A 16,888-nucleotide genomic window follows, 5' to 3' on the forward strand; every position below is an offset into this window, starting at 1 on the left:
GTCCTCACACACTGAGTCACTCAATAGTTCAGTACATAAACTTGTCCCACTCACTTATAATGGTTCTGACGCCCATGAGTGCATCTATCTCTCTCCCCTCTCTCCCTCAAAACATCTACATGTTTGCCACGGTAGTTATTAATGAATGAACTAGTTCTCAGTGAAGGATCAAACCATGTTCTGGTTAACAGAGCGGATAGCTGTGATGATACATACTCTCTTAAGTCTGAGCATCTGTGGGTTTATTGCTTTCTACTTTGAAATATTGATATTGTTTGTCAGACTTTCAAAGCCTACTGTAGCATTGCCAAAAACAAAAGAGAAATAACAGCAACATAATAGTGAACAAAGAGACAGTAGAAGTGATGAATAAATAAAGCGTTGTTGATTTTGAAACAATCCCGGGGACAAAGGGAGGCAGACATGGAAGCAGGCGGTTCTTGTATGAAGGGTGGTTGTTGAGTGGCGACACGTGTAGTGGAATTAAATCTGATCGAAAGTAAAAAGATTTGCCAAGGTTCGCTCAAAGAGGTTAAGTCTGATTTATTGAGAAAACATACGACCACAAGGACTTCCAGGATAACGCACGTGAGTGGTATCTAGCAGAAGTGCCGCAGTCTGGTCTTGCACGGCCTTATATTCAAGCAATACACAGGTATGACGCTTCCAGGGATGTGATTGGCTAACCCATCTGTACACGTCATATTAAATGGCAGACATCATCAACAATGGTCAAGAGTTGAGACACGTGATATGAGAAAGTGTGGTAAACCTTGCAGGGACAATGGAACAAAGAAAGGTTATTCTAAGCCAGACAACGTCTAGGTGTCTCGACCTCCTGAAGAGGACATCCTGTCTTAAATGAGGTTAGCACAGCTATGTGAAAGGTTGAGGGAGGTAGTGAAATTACAATGTCTATGACACACGCGAAACAAGCCTGGCACTGCCACTCTCCCTCAGGGGACCACATTCAATTACTGACCCCCCGGTGTGAGACAGACACACACTGACACACACAGACACTCCACAGTTACACTGAACACAGACACACGCACGCACACACACCAGAACAGCATATCACACGCACACACACACACACACACACACACACACACACACACACACACAACGAGTCCTACTCTTCTACTGACACGCCACTTGCATTTGCAGAAGGTGCATGGGTTCTACTAACCCACGGGCCCCTAGAGGATATATTGCGGCGGGAAAAAAAAGTTGTTGAGTTGAACGATTGAAGCACATGAAAGCAGGGGGGTATTCCAGAAAAAGCGTTTAGTGCAAATCCTGAGTTCGCTAAGCCTCAAATAAGGGAAGGCCTGGGTTTTCCGTTCCTGGAAGACAGTTAAGTCAAACTGGAGAAAGCAGGACAAGTCAAACCCGTTCCAGGAAGAGAGTAGACAGCGTGGGTCAGTGACCATGGTAACTCATTCTGCTTACTCTAAAAACCCAGACTGTCTCCCCGTCTCTCCCTACCAGACTGTCTCCCCGTCTCTCCCTACCAGACTGTCTCCCCGTCTCTCCCTACCAGACTGTCTCCCCGTCTCTCCCTACCAGACTGTCTCCCCGTCTCTCCCTACCAGACTGTCTCCCCGTCTCTCCCTACCAGATGAGGAAGCGCATTACTTCGTGAAGTTTTAAATGCATGCATGTTTCACCGGGAGAGGATTTTAAGACTGCGATGGGATGTCCTATCATTCCCCGAGGATTATCTAATAACCGTTTTTCCGCAAACTCCAGTATGTATCTACTAAATAACATTTTCCGGCCTGAAATCGCTATAAGGCCTATTAGAATCTACAATCTACAATTCACATTGTGGCCGGGCTCTTACATCAGAGCAAATTATGTGGGCTGCCCTGCGTTTCTGCAAAAAGGAGTTTTTTTTTTAATATATAACATTGGCGATGCAGTACACATTGGGAAAGCTACTGTGTGTAGAGCCATAACTAAGGAAAGTGTCCCTTGCTCTGGACACAACCTCTGACCATGAAGGAGGAATTCCACAGAATAGCAGGTGACGAAAGCATTCAGTTGAAGTTAATGACGATATTTTACATAATATTCTGGTAATGCTGCAACCTCATTGTGCCTACTGTAAATGAGTGAACAGGAAGTCATTCCACAGCATTAATGTGCCGGTCATCGGTGCAGGTAGCCTACCTTGATTCATTCATATACTGTATACAATATAGCCCACCTGACCACTGATTGTAGGGCTTATAGGCTACTGTACATAGCTACTGTACACGCACCTCCAAAATTTCAAGCACAGTGACAACGAGGACCTTCTTTAGGCCTATATCAGATCTATCTCACTATTCCCATAAGCGGTGCACAGGCAGAGCACACTTTCAGACATCTTAAACTAATTAAAACATATCTGCGGTCTTCACTAAGTGAGAATCGTCTCTCAAATCTGGCAATACGTTTTATTGAGAGAGAAATGACTGAGAGGGTGGACTTCAGCAATGTAGGCCTAATTGAGACATTTGCAAGGATGAAGCAAAGAAGAACACAGTTCAGATAGTCTACACATTCCAACAATAGCCTACTTTTAAATATTTTTAGTCTTTTTATGTTAAACTTTAGTGAGTTTTTTTGAGTAGCCTACATTGGATTATTAGGCTTATAGCCTTTACCATGACATGTTGCCTTTGAGCGAATTGAGTGAAAATGCCGTATAGCCTATTGAGCCAAGTGATGTGTCTTTACATTAGTATGGCTATAGTATTTGTTGTGGAGTTCTAGCATATACTAGGCCTACTGGTGACTACGTAACTGCAGTTGATGCCTGGAAGTGCTGTGTCATGTTTAGTCTGGTCTCGTCCTGATAATAAAGAACACGTCTTTTGTTATCCCCGGTCCTCGTTCTTACAGTATGTAGAAAGCACAAGTTATACGTCCTAAATATGGCCATGGTTGGGCCGGCGCATCGCCATCGGGGGTAACGGAAGGGTTGTCCATGGTGACGTAGCAAATGTTCTGTGTTCTTGTGGATCACACTGGCGCTACCTTCGTTGCAACAAGCAAGACTCACCCACCCTGCGAAACATTTGAGTGCTACCAGGGCAAGCCAGCCAGAGGCAGCGGTGGCTTGTCATGTCATGTCATGTCTTGTCATGTCATGTCATGTCTTGTCATGCCTTCAAAGCAATCAGGATGGAAGAAAAAGGGACAGTAGCTTTCAAAGAGGGTTCTGGTACAAGAATACAATAATGGTCAAATACAATTTATATTATAAAAAATATATATCACAAATAATTTAATGTTACTGCCCAAAAATGTAAATGTGTAAATTTGTTTGTAAATTGAGTAGTTAAACTACAAAAAATGACCCAAAAAGTAGTTGAAATACTTGACGCAGCACAAAATATGAATGGCGTTTAACTACCAGCAAGTGACAGCAAAATGTAGTTAAGCTATGTAGTTCAACTACATGTAGTTTGAGTCTCCCTAACACTGATTTTACAACAGCTACGGGGGTTTTAGGCCCTCCATCATCCTCGCTGTTAGCTCACCACCATCCTCGCTGTTCAACATCCGCACATACACTGAATAGTTATAACTCCACTGAGAAAATATCAGGTGAACAGATCTATAAGCTAGTCTTGCATTAAAAAAACAATGCAGTGCTATAATAGTATCTACCCATTTGTCTGGATAATGGTGTGGTGCTGGTCTGCAGCCAGAGATTGGAGAGTAATTATGGATGTGTTGTTTAGTTGCGCCTTTCTCCCATGTTGACTGGGGCTTATTGGTATTCAACATGCTGAATGGAATCAAATAATCAGACAGTACATACTGATTGTGAAATAATTAGCTTTTAAGAAGTCCAGACATCGCTGCTTAGTTTGGATCTCTATAGAGAATCGGACAGATTGTGTTTGCGCTTGCTAAATTACTGTAATGTTAGAATACGCAACAAACAAGTTAACACAAACGTCATTATAAACTGTCCATGTAAGGCTACAAACAAAGATAGCAGTGAGGCAACTTATTTCTCAGAGGCAAATAGACCCAAATTAACACTCTCAGTGCAATCTCTACATTCAATGTGCTACTGTATGAGACTTCAAATGCCCTAAAAATTATTGTTTTATTAACTGATGTTAGATATGAGACAAAATCAACATTTTGGCAGGTACAGTAGGCCCATAATAGCAGGGAAAGTTTGTGCTTTTTGATTCTGGTTGGTTGGAGAGTCAAACAGGTGCGTAAGGCCAAACAAAGTGGTGGAAAGTCAAACTGCAGAACGGCCAGCACACTGTTAAAAATGAGGAGGCACCCGAGATACAAAAATAGGATTTTTAATGCATTAAAAATCCTATTTTTGTATCTCGGATGCCTCCTCATTTTTACATTTGTGATAGGTACAGTATGAGTAATATATTTCTGTTTGTCTTTCTATTTGCAACTAATACTTTAATAGGAATTACTGTAATTAAGTTGGCACATGAGTGGCACAGCAGAAATCAAAATGCCCTCATAATCACAGCATGACTGGAGTGAAGCTGATTTAATTGAGGATGTGTGAGTCATTATCACGTGACCGGATAAGACATTTCAGGCACACTGGGATAAGACGGGCTGAGACTTCAAGATTTAAGATTAGCTTCATTACTTCTGACAATAATTAGGAGAAAGGTTTATTTTCTTCTCACAGAGTTATTATTTTTGACAAGTTGTAAGTAGTATGTATTCTGCTTTGAGGCAATACTTTCAATGCTCTGTATTACAACTTCAATATTGATGGATTGAGATGTTAAAGGAGTAGTAAAGGGAAAATGCATGTTTAGCTCTGTTTTAAGGTTACTTATGATCATATACAATGGTTCAGATCAAAATGTTGACAAAGCTAGCATTTTCGAGAAAGTTGATAATTGCTCTACCACCGTTTTGGTCATACAATGGATATGGATGGGCATCTTGAAAAATCATTCAAAAACATGTCAAACTCGATTTCAAAGACAAGAAGCTCACCGAGGGTGTAATTGGTGTCCGTTGGTGTTCTGACATCAAATTCAAAGGGTTTTATTGATCATTTTATGAAATCCATTGACTTGTATTGAAGCGACCGTTGTAGATGTGCAGATCAATCCGCAGAGGGGATTCAGGAAGCGGAACTACACAGTAGCTATTGTTATTGTTTATGTTGCTAGGCTACCTAGTTTGCGGAGGTTTACACACGTATGTGCTGCTACTAAATAGTTCTATGCTAAATATTTAAAAAAGACTTTCCAGATGAACTAGAATATTACTTTATGGCGAATTATATGTCAGAACGCCAATTAACACCTAGGTGAGTTTCTTGTCTTTGAAATCGAGTTTAACATGTTTTGAATGATTTTTCAAGATGCCCATCCACATCCATTGTATGACCAAAACGGTGGTAGAGCAATTATCAACTTTCTCGAAAATGCTAGCTTTGTCAACGTTTTGATCTGAACCATTGTATATGATCATAAGTAACCTTAAGACAGGGCTAAACATGCATTTTCCCTTTACTACTCCTTTAATTGAGATATTGCAAGACATAGTACGGTACAAAAGTAATCTGAACTAAATAAATAGTTGGAATATTATTATTAAATATTATAGCTGATTATAGTTCAATTAATGGAAAATGGGCAGACAAATAAAACGTTTTCAAATAAATGCCTGTTGCTCTTTAATGAGTTCCTGGTTGGAAGACAGATAAACAAATATATACTGTAGGTCCCCGGTTCGATCCCAGCTCCTGGCGTTGTGACGAAGTGTCCTTGAGCAAGACACTGAACCTCAAAATTGCTCATGTGTGGCACGGTGGTATAATACCTAGTACTGTCACCTCACAGCAATAAGGTCTCCGGTCCTTTCTGTGTGGATTTTCATGTTATCCCTGTGTTCGCAAGGGTTTCCCCCATAAAGAACCCAATATGAAAAACATGCAGAAGAACAGATCGTTAACGCTGTCCGTCCATGGCGAAGACGGACAGGAACACGCTCCCGGCTGCCCTCGAGGGAAGGACGTCTTCTCCCGGCTGCCCTCGAGGGAAGGACGCCGGGATGGGTTAAGCGCAGAGAACATTTCATCTCCACATCTCCTGTGTGCTGTATGACAAATGAAGATTCTTCTTCTTCTTATATATATATCTGTGTATAGAGAGAGAGAGAGAGAGAGAGAGAGAGAGAGAGAGAGAGAGAGAGAGAGAGAGAGAGAGAGAGAGAGAGAGAGAGAGAGAGAGAGAGAGAGAGATAGATAGATAGATAGATAGATAGATAGATAGATAGATATATGTCGAGTTGGAGCTGGTTCTCCTCAGACCATTCAACGAATCTCCTGATCACATCCCTGAACTCCTCCTCATCGTCTGCCCTGATGCAATCCACAATAGAGAAGGCGTCTCTACAAACTTCTGGAGGTGGCGTGCTCCAGAGTTGTGGCTGAAGTCGGAAGTGTAGAGGGTGAACAGGTAAGGTGGCCAGTGTTACCAGCTCAGTGGCCTTGTGATTAGAGTGTCCGCCCTGAGACTGGGTGGTCGGGAGTTCGATCCCCGGCCGAGTCATACCAAAGACTATAAAAATGGGACCCATTGCCTCCCTGCTTGGCACTCAGCATCAAGGGTTGGAATTGGGGGGGCTACATCACCAAATGATTCCCGAGTGCGGCACCGCTGCTGCTCACCGCTCCCCCAGGGGATGGGTCAAATGCGGAGAACTAATTTCACACTGACAATCATTGGGACTTTAGGTGACAGGACTGTTCCTTGGGGGGCGTCCGTGTGGCTTATGGCCATGTTGCAGACGGACATACAGTACTGTGGCCTGCTGGTGAGGTAGTCTAGAACTGGTTAAACTCATCGGCACATTCTTGACTCCCCCCCACAGCTGGGCCTGGAGTACCCAGCCTTGTGATTCTCCTCATCCCCTCCCGCACTTCCTTGGTGCTGTTCAGCCCGAGGTCACTCTTCACCCTCTCTTTGTAGCTTTTGGCCTTCCCCAGCTCCCTCTCAGTTCCTTCTGGACTGGACTGTCTTCTGGACAGCCTCTCATCCACACTTCCACGGTCCTGGGGGTACCGGCTGCCGCCTAGCAACAGGCGTGTACCTGGGGACTAGGTGAATTAAGCTGTGGTCGGATCTGCCGAGAGGGGGGAGGGGGTGGGGCTGTATGCCTCCTTCACATTTCCATACAATAGGTCCAGGGTCTTATTCCCTCTGGTGCTGCATGTCACATACTGATTAAAGTTAGTCAATGTTTTTGAGAGGGATACATGATTGTCCCCATTGGCAATCGTTAAAGCATTGGGATGCATTGTTTGTCGGCCCGCTACCTTGGAGTGAATGACATCGCCGGCGTGTGCAGCATTAGCCGAGAGGGAGACGTAGACAAGGATAACAAAGGCGTGCGAGAATCCGCGAGGGATGTAGTATCGTCTTACACCTATCGCCAGCAGTTCAATGTCAGGAGTACAGATGCTATCCTTCACAGTTATGTGCTCAGGCTCGCACCGATTCTCATTGACAAAAAATACGGCTAGCCCTCCTCCTGTTCTCTTCCTGCTGTCTCGCCCCCTGTCTGCCCGCACCAGAGTGAAGCCATCCAAGTTCACTGCGCTGTCCGTTATGTTATGTAGCCATGTTTCCGAGAAACAGAGTAAGCTACTCTCTTCGTATTGACTTTGTCTGCATACAGTTTGTCGGAGCAGCCTTGATATAAGTGCATTCCACAGCAAATAAAATAGATTGGATTGTTTATTTCCCATTTCAGCCCGAGAGCTTTTCATTAAAATCTTCAAGTGAAGAAATGCATTGTCTAACTCTTAGGCAAGCTCTGGTACATTTAAATCCATTTTTTCTCTCTAATAGAGAAACTGTTTATTAGTATCCGGCCTGCTAACTCACATTATCGTAACTGCAGGGGAAATGGTAACAGCCCCGTATTAGCTCTCTGAGGTCAGGACACCATGCATCCCATTGTGAGGACGGTAATGGAGGTTCCTTATCCTCACAGATCTTTGTGCCTGATTGCGGTGGAGGCTGTCTGAACGGGGGTGACATGAATAATCCGCTTAAGATAGCATTTTTTGAGTTTGAGTTTTAAAACTAATGAAAGAATGTATTCACTGTGAATCCATTGAATGCACTGTCCTGTGTGTGTGTTCCTCTCCTGCTGCAGGGAAACTACTGGCAAAACAACTTCCAACTGTCATTTGGCTACAAACTCAAACGAACACTGTGAATGGTGGTTTTTCCGCATGGTTTCACGACTGTATGTATAACTTGAGACCTACCTGAGATAATGTGCAGTTACTGCTTAGCCTATTGCCTAGCATGGTAGTCTGTCTCAGGTTGTGATTTTGATGTGGACAGTAATTAGTATTTAATGCAAGGGATAATACACAACGAGGTGTGCTATAATACATGACGCAGGGACTAATTTTCTTTTTGTGCTCTTCCTCCACAAAGTGCATTCGTTTTCGATAACAGCACACCTTGTAGTGTATTATCCTGCTAATAGCATGTAGCTCTCGCAAAATGTTTTGCACACTTGTAAAAACTGAACATGATGATATATGTTTTGGATTGCCTGTGTGTCATTCAAGCAGCAGACCAAGCCTACCTTACACTACTTGGCAAGTACACATTTTGCGAGAGAGAGAGAGAGAGAGAGAGAGAGAGAGAGAGAGAGATAGAGAGAGAGAGAGAGAGAGAGAGAGAGAGAGAGAGAGAGAGAGAGAGAGAGAGATAGCCCACGCACCGGTTACAGGGTTTTGTTGTTGCATCTGGCTGTAGCTGCCATAGCTGAAGGCTATGGATATAATTTTGCTTTTCTTTTTTTTTTTTACAACCATATTAGGATTTAGGATTTATAAAGTACACATACAGTACCCCACACTGAATAAGAATGCACTGTTAATATACATCCAGAAATACTCTATTACTCACCACATAGATTACAGCAGCAGAATTATGTGAGCATTTTCCTCCTGGCTTTCTTTGCAGCAAACTAGTAAAATAATGTATTTGTAATCCAAATTGGATGCAATGTCCTTTTCCATTGAGAGGATGGCAAGGCCACACACTGTCCTGGGACGTGGCAATCCGTAATGTTTCTTTATAAGTTCGTAATAGTTCTTTATAAGTTTGTAATCGTTCTTTATAAGTTCGTAATCGTTCTTTATAAGTTTGTAATGGTTCTTTTTGAGTTTGAGAAACTGCACTGTTCCTCATCACCATCGGTAGCCTACTAACACTGAGACATTTGTTTTAAAGCAATGCTGGTACTCTTCCTTTCTTTTACTCTTGTTTCTTTTTTCTTTTCTACTGATCCACATTTCTCCCTACAGGTACAGTATATCTTGTGTATGGTGGTCCTCAATTGCACCACCACACACAAGTGCCAAACCAAAACGGACGTAGGCCTATCATCCCCTAAGGTCACGTTAGGAAAAAACCACTAATTCTATAAATCTGTGTAATAGCCTACCAGTATGTTTTGTGCATGCAGCAGCAGCCCGTTAAAGGGGTAGTGTGCTTTTTTGGACATTTAGCCCTATTTCTGATACTGTACGTATGACTGTACATCTAACATCAATATTATTTGTTATTACTATAATTTCATTGATCGCTCGAGATTTTCGTCCGACTCAAATTTCTTTACAATGGAAGTGGCCGGGGCATGTTGAAAAATTCAAGAAAAACTACTGTTAAATGTATCCCAATCCATTGTGTAAAGCGTTGCTCCAGCCTGGTTTTCACTGCTCCCGCGGAGGGGTTCAGGGAAGGGGTGACGACAAGGCTGGAGCAGTGCTCACATCCAAGCCTTGTCAAGCACGTAAACACAATGGATTGGGATGCATTTCACAGTACAGCATACTGAGACCAGTAAGATTACACACTGAAGCTTCCTGCTAGTTTTGAGTTTTTCAAAGTATTTTTTAGACAAAACTACCAGACTGATTTTCACAAAACTGGAGGGACCAACTACCAACCCATTAAATTATGGAGTGCATCTGAATCACGGGGCGGGTCCACAAGCTGCTCAAGCCGGGCCAACCATTCACCTCCATTCATTTTTTGGAGTAGGATTACGCAAAGCTATCGGATCGCTTTTTTTGTGTGGCCCGTTTTCCTTGTTATACACTTTAACTACAAGTTGTTACGGCTGTGTGTTTTGCTTTGCTGGTGATTGGCAAGCTAATGGAGGATCCGTTATCAAGAATAGGCCTAGGCTACTGTTTTCCTCTATATTTTTTACGTATAAAATGCCACTACTCAAGCCCTTCTGGTGTCTAGAAACCTCCCGTCAGAGCATAGACAGATTATGAAATGATGGGCCCCTGGGCACAGACATGTAAAGCCCCCCCCCACCCATTTAATTTATCGCTTTTTTGAATTTGCCCAATGAGACGGCATCCAAATCCAATTTGAAGATAATTAGAGAAATGTCACAATAAAAGCAGCTTTACCAGCTCGGTTTTGACTCGAGAGACCTAGTGGGGAGGACTTGCTTTTTGGATTTCTCAACTATTGGCCCAAAACAGTTGAAGGACCCATATTGCATGGAGCACTCAGCCCCTCTAAAGTACTACAGATAAACACTCATTTAAAAAGTATCATGATAGTTTCTTTCTTGTGACTTGTTATTGACATGAATGACTAAGCCCTTTGACTATGCCACAAGAAAGGCCCCCCTGAGCTCTTGGGCCCCTGAGCCTGGGCCCAGTAGGCCCGTTCGGTAATATGTCTTTGCATCAGGGCATTCTTTGAAAGTGCACCCGCAAAAAAGGCAACTCCACATGCTGCGGGATCATGCTTTGCTGGTCCTGGCTTTGCTGGTCCTGGCTGACCTGGTTCCAGGACCCACCAGACGCTACTGGCTCCCAACAAATCCCAGATGAGAAAACATTGGTGAATGCCAGGATTTTTGTGGGAACTTCATAAGTGGGTTTATAAAGACATTTGTTCTTTTTTGCAACTGCATTCGTGAATGAGGTCCATTGTGATCATAACTTGGCGAGGTGCTTTGTGTGAAATATTTGTTCTAGTTCTGACCAGAGAACAGAGTTCAACTGTTCAAGACAGCAAAGGTATACAATTTGTGGAGAGTAATAGCTCTTAAGAACCCGTTCATAACATCACAAAGCAAAGGTTTGTTTGGACTGTAGGTAGAATGTAGGACAGCTAAGATTCACAGTCTCACATGTACTTTGTCTTCAGAGCAGAATTTCAATCCAATACTGTATGTCTTGCATACCTCTTAATTCAGGTTTAATAATACATTTTCAAGATGAGATGGAAGGCATGACGAGAGCAACGAGGACAATGATAAGAGTGTGAAAGTGACAATTATGGAGCTTGAAGTATTTCTGAAACTTTTGATGACTAAAGAAAGTTGTGACACAGAGGGCATTTGTATTCAGAGCCATACAGCTGAGTCTTTTAGGGATAATTCTCAGGTTGTTTGCTATATGCCAGTGGAGACTGCAGCTGTTGGATCACAAATAGTTTGATGAGATTTTAATGGGCCTGACGTCCTGGCACTCACTAATCAGGGAACAATGGGCCTCATTCACTGCTCTTCAGTGTTCGTACTGCAGATTCTGTTCTTTGCTACAAACAGATCCCACATGTGAAAACATTGGTGAATGGCAGAAGTAGGGTTTAAGAAGACAGTGCTTCATAAGAACGTCTTAACTGCGTTAGTGAATGAGGCTCACAGAAAGCTGTGATGGTTAAGGTTTTAAAGCAATGCTAGTACTAGAAGAGATAGAGGCAAATATATTGAATTTGACAGCATATCAAAGCATGCATTGATCGCTGATGCCTCAGGCTTGCTAAAAGCATTAGTGTTTTTAATGAGCCCCCAATAGAAAATCCACATAAAATATTATTTTATAGTTCTGTAAGCAGAACTAATGAGTCGACACAGTAGCCTACATCAGACACTATGGGGCAGATGCACTAATATGTTATCGGCTGTTTTAGGCATAATGATGTCGCAGTGTACGCCTGAAAACATGGCATGGTACAGATACACACATGGCTAAAACCACATTTTGCCTGGCGCAGGAGTGCAGAATGGCAAGATACGCTTTTCCTACTCATTCATGCATTCATGGGAGGGTCAAGAAAAAGTGGGAGTTTCGTACAAAAACATGGGAGAAGATGCAGAAGGAGAGACTGACTATGTATTCAGTATGTATGGAAACTGTGAGGGGAAGTGCACGGCTGTTTTACAGGGATATTCCATCTTGGATGCGCCGGCACAGTTTGCCGCTCCACCTAGTCACCGCTAATCCACACAGGTGCTAGCTTCATTGGTTATTTGCGTCATTATTGCAGGCTGATGCAGATCCTTCACCTTGGCTATCGGTGTTGATAGGAGAACTGTCACTTGAGGAACTTTTATTCTTCTTGTAGAATGCATCACTCATTTTGTTAGGTCGTTTTTCCATGACTCGCTTGCACTGTGCTAACATTAACAACAACGCCTGAACAACCGGATGTTGGATGCTAAGTTGCATGCTTGAGTTTAGAGGTCATTACGTGGTTATTTGAGAAATGTGAAATTATTATAATTCTTATATACATTAGTATAATTATATTACAGCAGACACCACTTCAAAATGTGCATACATAATTTTATTTTAAATGTTTTTGACGCTGATTTGAAAATGTTAATATTTTCATCCCAACAGTAGGCGGTGATCTGAGGTAAAATTGCCACGGACTGCCCCCATCTATGTGTGTGTGTGTGTGTGTGTGTGTGTGTGTGTGTAAGGTGTAATAAGTGTTCCTGTCACATCCTCGTCCCCCATGGATCCCAGTGTTCTCTAATCAGGTTACTGTGGAAAAGGCTTTATGCTCTCTGTCAATCAACAGACTGGGCCCTCTGAAGGTCAGAGCCACCTTATGAGATATGGCCAGTAGGTGAATTCAGTTAACCTGACGTGCCAGATGGTTGGCTTCACATTAACACCTAGGAATTCTCCGTTCCTACTGTTTGGAAAAGGGCAGGTACTCAAAAATACTCGGCAGGTGATTGGATGTATATTACCGTCTATCACACGCCAACTTCAACTGCTCCTTTCTGTCGTCAGGCCTAATATATACACGCCCAGAATAGATGTTTGTATTTCCTCATAGAATGCTTAGTGGCAAGATCGTTTTCTGATCTGGCACAAATTGATCTCTATGGAGAGTATCCAGAGTGATTTGTGAGAGAAACAGAATGTGATTCTCACATGGCTAGAATGGAGTATTTTTACTGTGGTAAGCAAAGCCTCGGTAAGACAGCAGTATCAGACACACAACACTGAAGTCTACAGTTTAAGATGTTTCAGGTGTCGCGATTTACCGACATAACTGTTATTGATTTTCTACACTCATCTCCAACCACTCAGCTTATTTGGCCAGCAGTTTATTATTGTTCAACTGACTCTCTCTCTCTTTTTCTTCCCCTCTTCTCTCTTCAGCTGCTTTGAGGATGACGAACCTCCCTGTGTGGAGGAGATCGAGTACCTGACAGACAGCAGCCCTGACCCCAGCGGGAATGAGCTGGACTCTGACGTCAACGGCAACACGTCCAGCGCTGAGGAAGAGGAGGAGGAAAGTGAGGAGATATCCCGTGGAGATCAGCGGCGGTCCACCATGAAGGCCCGCCTCTTCCCTCACTTGATAGATCAAGACTCACTAGAGACTCTCAACATCAGGAGGAGCTCGTGTAATGGGATGGACCTCCCCAATGGACAGTACCTGAGTTAATGTGTGGACGAGTTGTCATCTAACCTTTTATAATGTTTTTAAAAAGCATACACTAAAAGACCTTTCCCCATTGTGAATGATTAAGACTACCCTTTTTAAGTTTTGAAGTGGGGTATTGAAATTAAATTATACATGGTTGCTTCATCATGGTTGTCCCCCTTAGGTTTTCAATGCCACAGTAAAAAAACTATATTATTTTGTAACCTGAGGTGCATGTTGCGGAGGTTTCTATAGCCAAATCCTAATGTTGGTTCTTAGCTTCTTATTGGCCCTCATTTACTAAGCGATCGTAGGACAGAAAACTGGGCATACGGTCATTTACGCGCCAAGATCGGCATTTATCAACTTGGATGTAAGCTGAGACTGAGACCAAGTCTCAGACCATGTAAGCAAGTTTGAGAATTGTCAGGAGACTAATTCTGACTGGCATCTAAACGCAGCCACATATTCATCACTTTAAAATATGTAGCCTACCCTCAAAATATTATATTTTGTTAAAGGAGTAGTCAGTCCCTCCAGAAAAACGCGGGCAAAAATCCTTGATTATGTGGGCAAAAATCCGTAATTATGCAGGCAAAAATCCTTGATTATGCAATGGAATATGCGGGGGTTTTATGTGATTTTATGTGTTGAAAATGCGGGGATTTTCTGAAGTTGCGGGAACTTGCGAATATTGCCACAATATGCAAAAAATGCAAGAACCTGTTCTGTATTTTCGTGCACACCCCACTCTAATGCATATAGTCACACTACTATGTCTTCACATGCTTGGAATGATACGAGAAATAACAAAACCATAGCCTATGCGAGAGCGCCTAGACCAGGTACGATAATAGACCGGCGTCATGATTGAAATTGATGATTAAAACTTACAGTGATGATGAAACTTATAAACAACCATTATGCCAATGTCTGGTCTCTGTGGTCGTCCAGGTCATTTGCTATTTCCAAGTTTATCAGACCAAACATTTTGCCCATGTCTATGATCTGATGTTTATTGATTTGATCTTAATATAATCGATGCAGCTGTGCTTTAGCCTATTCTTATTGGCTATTTATTTCCTTCATTCATGATGAGAATAGCAGAGGACTTTGAAATTGATGCATTAAACATCAATTGGTGCAATTCACTAGAATGCAGGAAATGAGATGTCTGACACTCATAATCCCATGGGGGAGGACCCCCAGACACCTGCTTGATTTGTGTTCCGTGAGCATGGGACTGCTGGCAAAGTGTCCCTTATTTTTCCCCATTGAAGAGAGATGTCTGATAATTGCTCTACCTGTCTACCACCATTTTGGTCATACAATGGATGTGGGTGGGCACCGTGAAAAATCATTCAAAAAACATTAAACTCTCAATTTCAAAGACAATAAACTCACCGAGGTGTTAGTTGGTGTTCTGACATATAATTTGCGATAAAGTAAGATTCTAGTTCATCTGGAAAGGCTTTTTAAAAAATATTCAGTATAGAACTATTTAGTCGCAGCACATACCTGTGTAAACTAGGTAGCCTAGCAACATAAACAATAACAATAGCTACCGTAATTAGTTCCGCTTCCTGAATGATCTACACATCTACAACGGTCGCGTCAATACAAGTCAATGGATTTCATAAAATGATCAATAAAACCCTACAGGATTCATACTTTGCGGCAAATTTGATGTCAGAACACCAACGGACACCAATTACCCCCTCGGTGAGCTTCTTGTCTTTGAAATCGAGAGTTTAACATGTTTTTGAAAGATTTTTCAAGGTGCCCATCCACATCCATTGTATGACCAAAACGGTGGTAGAGCAATTATCAGACTTTCTCAAAAGTGCTAGTTTTGTCAACGTTTTAATCTGAACCATTGTATATGATCATAAGTAACCTTAAAACAGTGCTAAACATGCATTTATCCTTTACTACTCCTTTAAACATTTTTGAGGGTCTGAAATAAATGTGTTTATCTCTCTCTAAGGTTTCCCACCTCTAACAAGACTTGTGAGCCATAGTATAGTGACAATGGTACCACGCAGTATCCCTGCGTCGGGAGCGTTCAGGAGTCCTAATACTATTGGCTCACGAGCATTGTTAGAGTTGTTATTAAAAAGAGAAAAATATTTGTCTATATAACAATTTTTTCTATATCACCTTCAATACAGCACAATGGAACAAAAATAATAAATGATACTGTACCAAAAAGATCATGAATAACTGCCTCTAGTGTCTTATTTTATGTCAGACTAGGCTACAACTTTCAATCACACTACCCAGGGGATGAGCTCCAAAAATCAGAACAGCCCACATCGGGTTGTGAACTTCTAACCAATTTCAATGTATGTACTGTAGCAATACTTGTAGTATCTGAGGAAGGAACATCGAGACTGGAAGGACGGGGCTAGTCTGTTGACAGACCATGGTCCAAAGCTCTGTTGCGTTGTAGGAGACCATTCACAATGGGAACCTTCAACGCTTGCACAGTGAGGGAGGATACAAGGTTGGTGGAACTTGCACTGTGCCGAGGAGTGTGGAATGGAGATTCTGGGTGTCCAGGAGCACCAGAGAGTATACAGGAACTCAGACGCAATCACGTACAGCCAAGTGGGAAGGAGCTCAATCATCACCTCGACTGCATGGCACAGTGAGGCCCAGACAGCGGCAGGTGGTGTAGGACTAATGCTGAGCTCCCGGGTGCATAAGGCTCAAAAGCACACTGAAAAGGTTCTTATAGCAGAGTTACCCGGTCACTACCATCATGGCTGTGTACTCACCCATGTGGCTCCAGTCTAGGAAGTAGAGAGGTTCTACACGGACCCTAGAGTAGCAATCTCTGCTGTTCCAGCACACAACTTCCTTTCAATTCTGGGAGATTTCAACATGAGGCTCAGAGGATGCACGCTTCACGTACCATGATGCAACAAACTGAAACAGCGAACTCTTGCGACCCTTCTGACGGAACATGAGCTACTGGCTACTGACATCCTGTTCCAGAAAAGAAGAGGAAAGAGATGGACCTTCCAGGACCAGGCTTCCGGTATGTTTAGACAGTTAGACTACATGCTGGTAAGGTGCAAATGGAGGAACTGGGCTGTGGGCTCAGAAGAACTGTGGGCTGCAGCACTGTGGGCTCAGAC

The 16,888-nt window shown here is 42.7% G+C and overlaps 1 protein-coding gene across 3 annotated transcripts in view; it reads left to right on the top strand.

The window, feature by feature from the left end:
• agbl1 (AGBL carboxypeptidase 1) overlaps positions 1–15,827 on the top strand; it is a 224,354-nt gene extending 208,527 nt beyond the window's left edge. For all 3 annotated transcript variants that reach the window (XM_084453042.1, XM_084453041.1, XM_084453043.1), the window contains one exon: positions 13,478–15,827. In XM_084453042.1, coding sequence (XP_084309168.1) covers positions 13,478–13,766 — 289 coding nt within the window. In that variant the 3' untranslated portion in view covers positions 13,767–15,827. The remainder of the gene's footprint in view (positions 1–13,477) is intronic.
• The last annotated feature ends 1,061 nt before the right edge of the window (positions 15,828–16,888 follow it).

This window comes from Borostomias antarcticus (genome assembly GCF_949987555.1).
Source record: "Borostomias antarcticus genome assembly, chromosome: 18".
NCBI lineage: Eukaryota > Metazoa > Chordata > Actinopteri > Stomiiformes > Stomiidae > Borostomias > Borostomias antarcticus.